This window comes from Drosophila nasuta, chromosome 3 (assembly GCF_023558535.2).
Source record: "Drosophila nasuta strain 15112-1781.00 chromosome 3, ASM2355853v1, whole genome shotgun sequence".
Taxonomy (NCBI): domain Eukaryota; kingdom Metazoa; phylum Arthropoda; class Insecta; order Diptera; family Drosophilidae; genus Drosophila; species Drosophila nasuta.
Window position 1 is genome coordinate 18238428 of NC_083457.1, and position 14404 is coordinate 18252831.

Genomic DNA, 14404 nt, shown 5'->3' on the forward strand with positions numbered 1-14404 from the left:
GATCGCGTCCAATACATAATGCTATCGACTTGTTAAATATTTTTGTGTCCACCTGAGTTATGATTGATAAGCCAAAAACTGTGCAACAACAAAAATGTTTTAGTTGTGATGACAAACACTATAAATGCGCGACCAATTATAGTTCATAGTACGCATAAAGATAAAAATATTAATTTAATTTCAGGGCTGCTGGAAATACCCTTGGACTAGAGTCTAGACTAGGAACTAATTCATAAAAGTCCAAGAATTTATCCAATATAAATAATTTCCGCATTGCCTATCACACACTATCGGTACTTTTCCGTTCGACAATCTAAAAATAGTCAAAAATTTGGAATTTCATTTTATTTCATTTAATGGTCAGGCGTAAAATTGATATCGTAATAATTTGGTGCCAAGATTACGCATTTATGCTTTTGAAACTACAAATAAGGAAACATTCATAAAAATGAATTGTCAAACTAATTGTCAATCAAAACTTTCGAATGACGCTGATGACTAGGCTTATTTTTATTAGATTTATTAATGAATAAGCTTTTATTTTGCAGGAATTAGTTTTGCGCTAAACTTTGCAAAAACCATTAAATTTGGAATACATAATGAGCCTCAAAATAGTAGCAAAATAAATTGGGTGTGTCGCAAATAAGATTATTATTTTTGATAATAGGGCCATTTTAAATTTAACAATCTAAATAACAGCAATTCATAATTGGTTTATTATTAGAAATGTTATTGCTTGAGTTCGTAACAATGTCTCAGCAAATACTTTATCTAGATTAAAACGAACACAATTTTAAAATGTTCAGGTAATGGGAAAATTTAAAAATAAATAAATTTCCCAAAATAGTTGATTTATTTCGCTTTTAATCTAATTTAATTTGAACGTCACTTTTACATTTGTAAACCGCTCAACATAAAAATGTAAATATTATGATCGTTTTATATGATTGATCATATCGATTTATAACTTTTAAAAACATACTCGTGATCAAAGCAGCACACATTTCCTTTTCTTTCTTTTCTTATTGACCTGCAATGAAGCCCTAGTCGCTGTTTCAAAGACCTCTCGAACACCTTCCTGCATCTTTGCAGAACATTCTAAATATGCAAAGGCATTAACAATTTCGCCCATTGTGAGTCCTTCGTCAGCTGTGACAGGCATTTGCTTTCTCATTGCCAATTCCTGCGAATTATAGAATTCAATGCAGATTAAAAATTTAACATATTTATGGTACTTTATGCCTTGCCTTTATGGTTTCATGATCGTAGCGCAAGTCGCGTTTATTGCCCACCAAAATGATGGGAACATTGGGGCAGAAATGTTTGACTTCTGGTATCCATTTATCTTGAATATTTTCCAATGAATCGGGCAGATCGATGGAGAAACACATGACAATAACATCGGTATCAGGATAGCTCAGTAGCCTTAAGCGATCGTAATCCTCCTGACCAGCTGTGTCCCATAGCGCCAATTCCACCTTGAAGAGAGGAAAACCGACTTATCAGAATTTAATGATTTACGTAAATATGTAAATATGTATGTTGGCCCACATACAAGTAGTAGAGCGACCACTTGAAAAGAGCATGTCTACAGAATCTCCGGAAAACAAAGGCGGAATGCGCACAACGTCAATGTGAATCATGCGTAAGCGTTTTTTGTAGTCTTGAGCAAAACACGGGCCCACCCTGGCACAGGCACATAGTGTGGGCACTAAAATAAGATGTGTACTAAATATACTATTTGTGCATACACATAATACACATTTATCTACATCTATCTGCAAGCGAACGTGAGGAAATACATAAATAACTGTGTAATTGTCTGTGGCCCATCTCACAATACGAATACGTATACATTACGAAGGTGTGTTGGTTGATCAACAAATAACAAATAATGCGACATACCTGAGATCCTTCAACCTCAACGTCTGCCACATATGTTTCGAAGACTGTCGGCACATAATCCAATGGGAAATTATCTTTGCAGAAGACCGTTAAGAGACACGTTTTGCCACAAGCACCATCGCCAACAATTACAAGTTTTTTTGCGAATTGAACGCATTGCCACAATTAATCAACAATAATTTCGTATAAAAATTCGGAACGAGACTGCAAAGCACTTGATATTTCAATGGGATTTTGCCAAGGAACTGGGCTATATTGTTCAGTGAATTTGGCTTTGTGAAATATTTTTGTTTATGAATTTTTCACTGCGCTACACACAGTGCACACAACGGCACATGTGTGCGTGTATTCACACATTATAAATGAGTGCGATCCTACTCAATAACAACCGATGAATTCTGCGAATTGTTTATGTGCGATTGAATTGGGCAGTGTTTCTAAATATTTATGTTTATTATGCATTTACAGAGTAGCCAACATTCGAATAACTGTTAGAATGTAATACTTTAATTTATGGGCAGCACTTGTCCGCAGAGTTGCTTTTGTGAGTTGGCAGATTCATAATATTATTGTATGGGTGTTCGCATATCGATATATCGATTGGTAGTATGCATCTCTGTAAATATAGTGAAGAAGAAGAAATAGGCTCTTCCTCTTTCTTTTATTTCCGCCATTGCCTGAGATAGTTGGAAAATCATGGGTGAGTTGTTAAAAAGAGTGTTTTTTTGTGCGAAATACGCAAAATTCGTCGGTAAATCGAGTGCAAATCAAATACAGTAGTTGTGAAACATTTAATGTAAGTGAATTTTGTCGCCGCGGCTTTGACTTAATCCCAAAACTATGACTTTAAAGCTTGCAAATTTTGACTGCCGTTTGTCGGCTACCAATAATCTATGATTATCCAAAGAATCGTGCATCATATCAAGCCAGAAATGAGCTCAACAATAAATTAACAAGGTAGCACAATAAATTTAAGTGTTATTAGACCAAGTTTACTAATTTTGTGCAACTCGCAAAAATGCATATAATATAACCTCAAAGTGTAGCCGCTGAACTCACTCGCCATTTGTTTACATTGTGTTTGTTGATTTGCAATATGGAAACATTAAGTTAAAACAAGCAACTAAATTTGTTTAACTATTTGCAGGCAAGCCTAGAGGTCTGCGCACTGCCAGAAAGCATGTGAACCACCGTCGCGACCAGCGTTGGGCCGACAAGGACTACAAGAAGGCTCATTTGGGCACAAGATGGAAGGCCAATCCCTTCGGTGGTGCTTCCCACGCCAAGGGTATTGTGCTTGAGAAGGTGTAAGTACAACTGCGTGATGAAATTTTATTGTTTACTACGCGGTCGCCACGGCTTGCGATGTCTCGCAGTATATTTTTGTGTTTTGTTTGTTCTGAAACTCAAATCACAGGATTATACTGTGAGTTGTCGTCTGCAACTACAACAACAACCGCAGTTGAACATAATGTGAGAGTCTAGGTTTTTTTTAATATCCAACTAATGGTATCTATTGTTTATTGCAGTGGTGTTGAAGCCAAACAGCCTAACTCTGCTATCCGCAAGTGTGTGCGTGTGCAGCTCATCAAGAACGGCAAGAAGATTACCGCATTCGTACCCCGTGACGGTAGCTTGAACTACATTGAGGAGAACGACGAGGTCTTGGTTGCCGGTTTCGGTCGTAAGGGTCACGCCGTCGGTGATATTCCCGGTGTCCGTTTCAAGGTCGTCAAAGTTGCCAACGTCTCCCTGTTGGCTCTTTACAAGGAGAAGAAGGAACGCCCAAGATCTTAGATGACGATACATCTATCATTTTCCAGAGTTAGGGTTTTACAAAACTAAATAAAACAAAAAACACAAGATTCCCGTCTAATTTGTTGTGGCTTGAACAAAAAATGAAAAGTAATAATTTTTTTGATTAATGATTTTGCATGTTTATTTCTTCTGTTATGTATTTTTATCATCAGTTGGCGTCTTAATTATGTAGTATACTTCTAAATGCCTAAAGCCTTATCGATCTACCAGAGTATGGATAATAGTCATCCCGCGCCCAAGCTTATTGATAGCCGCCTCCTCCACCGCCGGCATTAAAGTTGTTTGGTCCTGGACGACGCATGGGGCGACGGCCGCGTGAACGGTTGGCGAAAATGCGGTTGTTGGGCGAACCACTTGGCATATGCTGATCTTGGTTGCCGCCTCCCTGGTTACCAGGATGTCCGCGCATGCCGCCCGATGGAGAATCCCGTTGCCAGACAATGCGAGCTGGTCTGTTGGCATTGTTGTTGCTACTATTGCCACGCATGATCGATCGCCCGCCACGACGAGTGGGAACAGCGCTGCGCAGTGTTCGGTAACGTGTGTTCTCCGATGGTGATGTTGCCTCAGCCTCACGTCCTTCCTCCTGTACGTTAGAAGCAACAATTAGAAGAAATTTCTTGCTTATGTATGAGAATAATTACCTCGACTTCAACGGCTTGTTTTTCGCCCTCCGAAGAGACGCCATCTGTGCCTTCATTATCTTCCGAGGGACCTTCGGCTTGGCTATCCTGATTCTCTGTCTCTAAAGACTGCTGGCTTGTGCCCACATTTGGGTCTGAAAACAGATAAAAGCATATTAAATAAAACTCATTTGTAAAGTCGACAATTTACTTACTCTCATTAGGAAGCTGCTGCGAATCCTCAGCCTGGCCGGTGGATGTTTCTTCGGCGAATGCTTCATCGGCCTCGCTCACGTTTTCTGTGCCAGCTGGTTCATTTTCGTCTGGCTTATCCTTGGCCTCAGCTGCTTGACTGCTGGTGCTACTGCTGCTCTGTTCAGCTGCCTCATTTGGCTTTGGTGGCGAGCTGGCCACGGCAGCTGTGCAATCAACGCTATTGCCGGCACTGCTCTCGTCCACTGCAGCAGCAGCCTCTGTGGCAGCTGTGCCGTCCACTTCAATCTCTACGGATTGTGGCTGCTCGCTAAAGTTGGACACTTGTGGGGAGCTCACGATCTCCACAGAACTGTAAATTAAATGTATAGATTAGCAACCCAGCCTCAATAATGTCTCTTAACTGCTTACCTCTCTGTGCGTCGTGCGGCTGCTGTTGAAGTCGATGGAGCCTGCTTCCAGTTGGCCTCCGCTTGGGGTAATTGCGCAGTTGATTCGCCGCTGCCGCTTGTAATGGCCTGGCTTTGATTGTTCTCTTGAGTGGACACGGTGGCAGGCGAATCCTCGAGCAATTGACTCTCAGCCTGATCTTGCACTTGGACCTGCTCGATGTCCACTTCATTGTGCTGATCTGGTGCATCGGCACCATCGTTATCTTCCATTTCATTGTCCTGCTCATAGGAATCCTCATAGCCCTCCTCCTGCTCGGCATCTCCACCATCAATGGGACCCAGAACATCTTCCTCTTCGTCATCGGAATCAACCACCTGAATGTCATCCTCCTGGTCACGTTGCGATGAGGTGGGCATCTGATCTACATCCATGCCAGAGTCACCAATATGACCAGCTGACAATTCGCTACCATGCATTGGAGCACGCAGGCGTTTAGTTAGCTTAACGATCTTCTCTGGCACACCATCTTCGGCATTGGTGGATGAATCACCTTCCACGTCGCGTGGACGCTTTGAGCAACCAGCTTGAGTGGTGGTCACATTGCTGCTAGACGGTGTATGCCGACTGTGGCTGCTGACCACAGTGGAGGAGCTGCTGCTGCTGCCCGATGTACTGGGCTGCTGCTGATTACTGGCTTCCTGCACGTTGGGCACGGCTTGATTAGGCGTAGAAGTCGAGGTCGTTGTGCTGCTAGAAGAGGACGACGATGAACCCTCAACACGTGGCGAAACCAAGGCCACTACCTGTTGCTGAGCACCGCCCACAAATAGCTGAGCATCGTTCTGCTGCGGATGCTGCACGCTTTCCGCCTCCTGTGAACTCTCAGCTGCAGCTGTAGCGCCCATCGGTGGAATGGCAGCAACAGCCACTGCTGCTGAGCTGGTCGACGGCATGTAGTCAGTGTGCGAGGATGTAGGCGAAGAAGAAGCCATCGACTCCAAGGTGGCGCTGCCTGTGGTGTGCACCTGTTGCTGTGGCGGCACCAGCGCCGTGTTACCCACAGCTGAGCTGCTACTGCTGCTGCCAGAGGCCGTAGCTGCTGCTGAAGTAGACGTCGAGGTGGATGTTGAGGTAGAAGCACCCGGTTGCTGACTGGTGGGCAGTATAGCAGCAGTGCGACTGTTTTGCACAGAGATGGGACGAATGCTGGCCAAAGGCGTTTCGCTGCCACGCCAAGGTGTAACTGTGGCTGACTGCTGAACTGTGGCCGAGCCAGACATGGGCTTCACATTGGCGGTACGGGGCGAGGACTCGGATATGTTGCCTTTCTCAGCCATGCCCACGGAACTAGTTGAGGGTTTGGTGGACTGTTGTGAGCCCAGTTGACGCTGCAGTTGATTGATGCGCATGTGCAGCGATTCATTTTCACGCATGAGACGAGCATTGATCTCCTTGTTATTGGCGATGCTATCCTGCAGTTCCTTTTCAAGGCGCTGCACAGTTTCGTCGTAGCTAGTTTTGGTGCCAGCCAGAATAGTTTCATGGTTAGCCAACTCCGTCTTGGTGGTCGTTAACTCCTGCAGTAGTTGCTCAATCTTTTGCTTAGATTCGTTGCTATCCTGCTCAGCGGTAAGGCGCGTCTTCAGATCGTCCTGCTCCTTCTGCAAGCTTTCGTTTTGCTCCTTGGTGCTGCGCAATGTGTTGTTCAGCTCCTCCATCTCGGTACGCAATTTCTCCAGCTCAGCAACGGTATCGCTGCCTCCAGCCTGAGCTTGGAGACCCGTATAGTAGTCCTTGTATCGCTTGGCCAGCTTGCGCAGCATAATCTCTTTGCTGTCCTTGTCTTGTATAGTCTTTTCCTTGGTCTCGATGTCCTCCTGTGCCTTCAGCAGTTCCTCTTCTTTCTGCAGCAGACGATTCCTCAACTCTAAGATTTCCTGAGACTGGCGTGTGCTCGACTGCTTAAGGTTGGTGGTCTCATCGAACAGCTTCTTCCGTGCCTCTTCTTGCAACTGCAGGTTGCGACTCAAAGCTGGCAGCTCGTTGTCCAGCCGTGTCTTCATTGCAGCTAATTCGTCGGAGTGCTTCTTGTTCAACTCCTTTTCATTGGTCAGCATCTTGGCAAGATTTTCGCGTTCCGTCTGCAAGCGCTTGAACTCCTCTGGATTGCGGTTGCTCTTCTCGACCAGAGCATTGGCCCGTTGACGCCACTTGATAGCCTCAGTGCGCAACGAGTTGTTCTCCACATTAAGTTCCTCAATTTTCGAGGACAACTCCTTATTGCTGCACTGCAGCGGGAACAATTCCTTCTCCACGCTGCTGATGCGCTCATTTAACTCGGCCACACGTTTGGTTAAAGTATTGCGCTCCTCACGCAGAATGCGATTGCTATCCGTGATCGCATTAAGGGTTTCGATTTTACGCAAAACTGCCTCATGCTTGCTGGCCGAAACCACATCTGTTTCGCTCTTGGAGCGTTCTTGCTTGAGGTAACCATTCAGCTCATCCACCTTCTTCTGCAGAATGGTGTGCTCAGAGACGAGACGCGCATTCTCAGCCTTTAGAATGTCCAATTTGGCCGACAGCAGATCCCGTTCCTTACGCACATATTTAATAATCTGCAATAGCTGTTCGCTGTTCTTGCTTTCATCCACTCCCGTGGCGTTGAGCACATCGGTTTCAGTCAGGGATTCACTGAGCATCATGGACGCATTCTGGTTGTTTGCAGATTGAGCAAGAGCGGCCAGTTTGGTGGTCAATGCCTCGATTTGATCGTGCAGACTGGAGTTCAATGCATTAAGATCGGCTACACGGTGCTCAGACTCCTCCTTCTCCTTTTGCAGCATAAGCTGAGCTTCAGCATTGGCCTTCTTGAGCTCCTCGTTGGCCGCAGCAAGAGACTCACGACCACTCTTCAGCTGATTAAGCTCATCTTGCACCTAGTGAAAGATTATATATTAAAAATAAAGGTATATCTACATTAGAGTAACATAAGCTAGCAAGATACACCAAACTGTTTTATTCCTATCTTTAAAATATTTTTTAATTAAGATGTTTATTTTAAAACAACCAACCACTTAGATAAACACAACAGTCACCCGAAAATTATATTCAACTTTCCCGACATTGAGAAACTCGAGATTGACTAAACATATTTCAGCTCTAAGCAAATTATGCTTAGCTAGCTGTTACCTTATGAGCTCTGCTTTGTAAGTTCAATGAAATATATACTATACTCAATCATTCATAACACACCCAAAAATGCCTAAACCTTTGAACTATCCTATAAACCATAAGACTAATAAAAATAATATAACGGTTTGCACATACCTTCAAGAAGTCCGCCTTGAACTTGGTCAATTCCTGAATATCTCCCGAGTGCAAAACCATTTCATTTGCATACTTGACCTCCACGGAGTTGAGGGACTCGGCCAAAGTGGAGTTCTCGGCACGTAGAGTGCGAATAGTACGTCCCGATTCCGTTAATTTCTCCAACACGCTCTTGAGCTCCTCCTGTGCAAGCTTAAGCTGATCAGATTGATTGGTAGACTTGCTCTGTTCGGTTACATTGGTGAGCAACACTTCGGCCTCCAGATCTGTGATACGAGTCTGCAGTTCTGCCTCTGTATTCTTCAATTTCTTAATCTCTGCCTCGGATTTGCTTACAATTTCGGAGTGCATATCGTGCAGACGTTTAATTTCACTCTCTGCACTTTGGGACATCTTGTAGAACTGATCACCATGCTCACGGGTCTTGGCAAGCTCTTTGGTGAGGGACTCAATCTCAATCTTTGCTTGTTCATATCTGAGCTCGAATTCACGTGCCTTCTTGTTGGCAGCAGTGATTGGATTCTCATTCTTGGAGGGAGTGAGACTCTCCTGCAATTTCTTGCTCAATTCATTGACTTGGTTCACCTTCGCTGAGAGCTCCTCACGCACACCAATTAATTCCTGATGCCATTTCTCTGCCTGCTGGCGTTCCTCCTCCTTAAGTTTGTTGGCCGTTTCAGTTTGACGCTTGAACTCGTTCACAGTTTCACGGAATTTTTCTTCCTCCTCCTGGAAGTGACGACGCTGGGCAGACAATTCACGGACGGTATCATCCAGGCGCTGCTCCAATCGCAGGCGACCCTCTGTCTCTGAACGTTCCAGGTTAGTCTTAATGAATTCCAAATTGTTTAGCAATAACGCCTGACTCTGATGCTCGCGATGGAAGCCTTCCTTTTCGGCCTGGAGTCGCGAAGCAGTATCCTTGAGCACGCGATTCTCATGGCGTAAACTATGAGCCTCTGTATCGGCAGAAACCTGTTTGCGATGCGCCGTCATTAACTCATCCTTGAGCATGTGCACGGTTTGTTCGTGCTTGATTATAGTCTTCTCATAGTTCTTCGTGCGATCCTCAAGTGCGGCAATCTGTTGCTTGTATGTCACAATGCTCTTTTGCAGCAGCTCTGATTGCTCCTTTTGGAACTCGGATGCATTCATCAACTTGCAATTAACGGAAGATAACTCGCGCACTTCCTTGCGCATTGAGTCGAACTGTTCCTGGACGAGAGCATCGTTCTTGCGTTTCTCGTTAGTATAATAATCATAGTTCTCCTTCAATTCGGCATATTTCTTAGACTCATCTTCCAGCTGTTGCTCCAGACTACGTATGCGGCGCTCAAGCTTGGCTTCTGCTTCAAGTTTCGATGAATTTGCAGCTGCCTTCACCGTTGACTCGTCTATGAGTATGGTAGAATCATCCAAGTCAATTATCTGACTACCCAATTTCTTTTGAACATCGAAATAGAATTTCTTATACCGCTCGCATTTGGACATCAATGTTTCAATTGTATTATTCTTCTGACCAAGAGTCTCTTCCATTTCTTCTAGACGTTTGGTGGCTTTCTCAAACTTTTCTTCATAGGCCTTCAGCTGTAACTCGTCGTTCTTCAATTCATTCGCCTCCAGTTCCCCAGTTAGCTCACGTATCAGAGTCAACAGCTTGACATTTTGCTCCTGCAACTCTGTGATAGACTCGAATGTAACCAGATCCCGGCTAATAGCATCGCTGGAGTTGTGTATGACGGCAGGCTGCGCTGGATGACGTGGACGATTAACGCCAGCACGCAAGCAATTGATCTCATCCAGTAGAAGACAGACTTGTCGGCTGAGATCGACTTGTGACTGCTTCAGTTTCTTATTCTCCTTGACGTGGCGTGTAACATCAAATTGAGTGTTCTCCAGCTCCTGCTCGAGGCACAACTTCTTCTCGACCAGTTCGTCACGCTGCTGTAGCAGAAGATTATGCGCTTCGGTTAATTGACTGTAATTCTCATCCTGCTTTTTAAAGACTGGCGCTCGTTCGTTGATCTCCTCCACAATAGATTTGATCTGCAATTTCAGCTGAGCATTCTCCTTGTTCTTAGTCTCCAGTTCTTCAGAATTCTTTGCATACAACGAGTACAGTTCAGTGAGTGACATATCGGAGCGCATCAAACGATTGGCAACGGCTGCTGTGGGCGCCAACTTGCAAATGGCGCTCTCCAAACTCTGCTCTTGTGCCTCCTTTAGAAGATCATTGGCATGTCCTATTTCTGTCTTGAGTGCGTCAATAGTTTTGTTTAAAGCGGCAATCTCTTGGGCGTGTAGCTCCTTCGACTGTTGGTATTCGCCTTCCAGATCACCGTAATGATCTGTGGTTTCAGTCAACATACGTTTCAATTCCGAAATGCCTTTGAGCAGCTCATTGCGCTCTGTGATATTCTCATGCTCGGTTTCCTTGTATATCTCGACTAGTTTCTCTTTAGTGTACAGTTCTTTCTTCAGACTGTCAACCAGTTTCTCTGTGGCACTGTTGTGAGTAAACATTGCCTCATTCAAGTCCTGGATCTTTTTGTTAAAGTCCTCAACCGATTTAGCATACTGCAAGTTTTGGCCCTGCAAAATCTGCAGTTCCTCGCACTTTTCTTTAAGGCGCACTTCCAGATGCATGGTATTCATGGAATGGTCACGTCGCAAATTCTGCAATTCAGCATTATTGCGACTCAGATCGCTGCTCAGCAATTGTATTTCGTTTTGCATTATGCTGCGCTCGCTCTCCAGCCGCCGTTCCTTGATATCCAACGACACCTCTTTGCTCTGCACTTCATCGAGACGAGCAATGGCCTCGCATTTGGCTGTGATAGCGGCCTTCAACTGCTGCTGATAGGTCATCAGATCTTGCTTCAGCCGTTCGAGCTCTCCATTCTGGCGCTCAATTACCTTGAGCAGCGAGTCACGTTCATCGACAAAAGCTCCCTTCTCCTTGCGCAATGTGGCGACATTGTTATCATAGCTCTTCACAGAGGCCAGCAGCTGATCACGCTCGGCGGACACTTGGTCAAGTTGAGTGCGCAATTCACTAACATTTTGCTCAAAACTGCTGAATTTCACCTGATTATCCAGTATTTGATTGTTCAACTCTTCGTTCTTTTGCTCAGTTTCACCTTAAGATGGAAGTAGAAGAAGAAGAGAATTTTAGTACAAGTGTTTAGGAGCAACAATTAAAACCATTGCTAGCTAATTTGGCTCAACAATATACATTGCCAAAGAGTTGCAGGCTTTTACTCACTAAGACGATTCGCAGCCGCTCTTTCTTTGCAATATTCATCAAAAAATTTGTCTATGAAAGACTTGAATTTGTTTTGCACGCCGGTTGGCAAGAGCACCAGTTCATCTGGAGCAAATATGTCTGCCAACGTATGTGGACCACTAAGATCCATGGTGGGAATGATTTTTATTCTTTACTCCTATGTTTATTCAGTTTTAATATAGACTTAATATCAGGAAAAAATCTTCAACAATTTTTGACGGCACAAGCGAAAATTGCAATATTTGACAAGTGTGTACACATGCGACCAGTGTGTACACATTAGCCACAAGTCGATTTATTCTACTCAACATTTTTTTACTTGCCGGCTTCAATTTTGCAACACAACATTAATTTGTAAAGAATAATTATTTACTTGCATATGTACTTACTTAGGCGATTTGCAGCTGCACGCTGTTTGCAATATTCATCTGAGAATTGCTCAATGTAAGCCGACAATTTTTTTTGTACATTGTCTGGCACTAGCTCAAGTTCGTCGGGTTGCAAAATCTTGTTCAACGACTGGACGCCGTTGAAATCCATGTTGCCCATATTTTTTGTTAACTATTATAAATCTTTAAGGTTTTAATATTTTTTAATATTTCTCTTAGCTCTGGAAATTATTTTGTTGACTAAAATAAAAGAGAACAGCGCGCGAGTGTCAAAGCGTTCTTCACAGTGTGACCGCAAATTAAATTTTAAAATGTCTTTAATATGGATCTAACAAAGTTAGCGTTTCAGATACAAAAAATGCCCAGACTGCTTTGGTGTGGATACACTATTTCAGTGACGTTGTTAATACAAATATCGCCTCACAAATATATCGAATGCCATATTTTAGTGTTGCGAATTGACAAAAAAACATTATCTCACTATTTGCATCACTAATTAAGCGGGAAATATAATTTTCAAATTATTCGATTGCAATTATTAAATCTGTTCTTTGTTTATTTGTTGATCGAAATAAATAAAAATTTACACTTAAGAACTTTGCCTTAACCTTTACTATTTTAATATTAAGCGCTTAAATCAATATTTGTAAGTCAAAAGTAATTACAGTGTAAGATATCCATACCTACCGCAGCGACAATATTGCACACAACTACCTCATTACATTAGCCTTACATAACCATAGGAGAAAATAAAAGTAGAGGCAAAAGCAAAACCAAGAGACAGCAATCAACATCAATGTGTGTGCTTTAACTTCATTGAGCGGCTCCAGCTGAAGCTGGAGCTAAAGCTAAAGCTTAAGCTGATGCCGAGGCTGCAGCTATGCCTGTGGCAGCAACAAAGTCTGGACTAACGTGTGCCGCGCTTCATCTCTGATAAGAGTCAACTGCACCTACAGCGAAACTTATGCGAGCTGCGTACACTGAGCAAAATCATTTGGATGCCAATCAACTGTCTGGCTGTGTGGCCATCTTCGTTTTTTGCAGTGCACTGGGAGGGCGATCTGCTTATCAATAATTTGTTTTCCCCCTTGCAGCATTTTAGGCAGAGAGATTCGCTGGCGATAGCAGCTCAAGTGTCACACGCCCACATTTTTGGAGCAGCGATGAGCCGAAGCAGGCCATAGGTTGTTTCTCGTTGCCGTTTGCCCGTTTGTTTGTTGGTCGCTGTTGTTGTCTTTTGCCTGGACCCAGTTGCTTTTGGCCTGCCAAGGCATTTAGCTTAAACCATTTGCACATGCGCCACACCAATAAACTTGTACCCACCACCGAGGCACGCTTTGATCCTCATCCTCAGTCTCCGACGTTGACTTCAACTTCAACTCCGACTCCAACTGTAACTGCTCAGCTCAAAGGCGGTCGGCACACGCTTGGCTGTGTCTTCTTTTGCCCCTCTTCTTTGGCTGCTCTTAGGTCTGACCGAATCGAGACGAGTCGGGTCTGGCCCGTCCCCGTTGCGCTGTGCTGTGCTGGGCTGGCCATCCATTGCCTCATTGCAGTGCGCATAAATCGATGGACCCAGCGAGCGCCGGCGGCAATTATCGCGATGTGATAAACAAATATTTTGCATCTAACCCACGTCGATGGCGCGCTGCGAGTAAGGAGCAAAGTTTCTGGCATTCTGGCGCTTAATTATGAACTCTGTGCCTGCATTTTATTTTGATCCCCCCACTTTTTGTTTTGTTTTGTTTCGTTTTTTTGTGCTGATGTTGTGAATATGAGTGTAGTAATGCCTTACGCGTGGCTGGATGCACTTTTACCTGGTTGGGATGGTAAGTACTTGGCGTATCTTTGGGATACCTGCCTCATTCGGCTGTTTGCTGTTGGGCTTGGCTTGGTCTCAGTTGCTGCAATATGCAATTTAGAAGCTTATCTCAATTTGGATACCAATCAGTCGGCATTTTGGCTGCATGCAAAGTGGGTGGAGTATGAAATAAAAATTAAATATGGCTCTATTTGAATATTCATATTTTGTTGAAGTTGTGAAAAAACACTTAGCTTCAACGATGAAGAAAAGAAAGTCTAAAGAATTTTATATTTTTATTTCATCATGAATGTGGGTAATGAAATGCGTTTCTATTTTAATTATTAGCGCTAATAAACATGTGAACTTAATAAGTTTATAGTTTCAGGGTAACACCACTTAATTATCTAAAAGCTTTTTATCATAGTGTTTCATAAAGTCAGATCCTCTGATAAGGCTGCACACACTAACGTATATAAAGTCAAGCTACAGAAGTTCCGCATATTACAATATTTGCATACGCTTTTGTAAGTGTGTGAATGTGTTGCTGTATATGTGTGTGTGTGTGTGTGTGTGTGTGTGAGTGTAGTAGCAAAGTCATGTATTTGGAGCTGTCACCCATACAGAGACAAGGCGGTTTGGGGCC

At 43.6% G+C, this 14404-nt stretch overlaps 3 protein-coding genes across 4 annotated transcripts; 1 reads left to right on the top strand and 2 right to left on the bottom strand.

The window, feature by feature from the left end:
* Window positions 1-783: 783 nt before the first annotated feature.
* Window positions 784-2070, bottom strand: LOC132793889 (ras-like GTP-binding protein Rho1; the record flags this gene model as incomplete). Its single annotated transcript, XM_060804037.1, has 3 exons — window positions 784-1183; window positions 1248-1478; window positions 1906-2070. Coding segments are annotated over 3 exons (591 nt in total), but the record flags the coding sequence as incomplete, so codon positions are not given.
* A 428-nt stretch (window positions 2071-2498) lies between these two features.
* On the top strand, window positions 2499-3768 carry LOC132794186 (small ribosomal subunit protein uS12). The gene is made up of 3 exons (XM_060804473.1): window positions 2499-2605; window positions 3053-3212; window positions 3435-3768. The coding sequence occupies exons 1-3, from the start codon at window positions 2602-2604 to the stop codon at window positions 3700-3702; spliced, it is 432 nt and encodes a 143-aa protein (XP_060660456.1). The 5' UTR covers window positions 2499-2601; the 3' UTR covers window positions 3703-3768.
* LOC132794185 (nucleoprotein TPR) lies at window positions 3571-12256 on the bottom strand. 2 transcript variants are annotated; one of them, XM_060804471.1, is made up of 6 exons: window positions 11958-12256; window positions 8283-11422; window positions 4971-7891; window positions 4562-4911; window positions 4368-4501; window positions 3571-4309 (listed from the first exon to the last, which is right to left on the bottom strand). In XM_060804471.1, the coding sequence occupies exons 1-6, from the start codon at window positions 12115-12117 to the stop codon at window positions 3965-3967; spliced, it is 7050 nt and encodes a 2349-aa protein (XP_060660454.1). In that variant the 5' UTR covers window positions 12118-12256; the 3' UTR covers window positions 3571-3964. The 2 variants fall into 2 exon arrangements, with proteins under 2 accessions (XP_060660454.1, XP_060660455.1); XM_060804472.1 differs by lacking the exon at window positions 11958-12256 and adding an exon at window positions 11548-11799.
* Between the last annotated feature and the right edge of the window lie 2148 nt (window positions 12257-14404).

Excerpts from the sequence above, each read along its gene's own strand:
- LOC132794186 (XM_060804473.1), top strand. Across the intron at positions 3,213-3,434 it reads GGTATTGTGCTTGAGAAGGT|TGGTGTTGAAGCCAAACAGC; the intron begins GTAAGTACAACT and ends TGTTTATTGCAG.
- LOC132794185 (XM_060804471.1), bottom strand. The coding sequence starts at position 12,117 with ATGGGCAACATGGATTTCAACGGCGTCCAGTCGTTGAACAAGATTTTG. Across the intron at positions 7,892-8,282 it reads TCAAGGCGGACTTCTTGAAG|GTGCAAGATGAGCTTAATCA; the intron begins GTATGTGCAAAC and ends ATCTTTCACTAG. Across the intron at positions 4,912-4,970 it reads GCCGCACGACGCACAGAGAG|TTCTGTGGAGATCGTGAGCT; the intron begins GTAAGCAGTTAA and ends TTTAATTTACAG.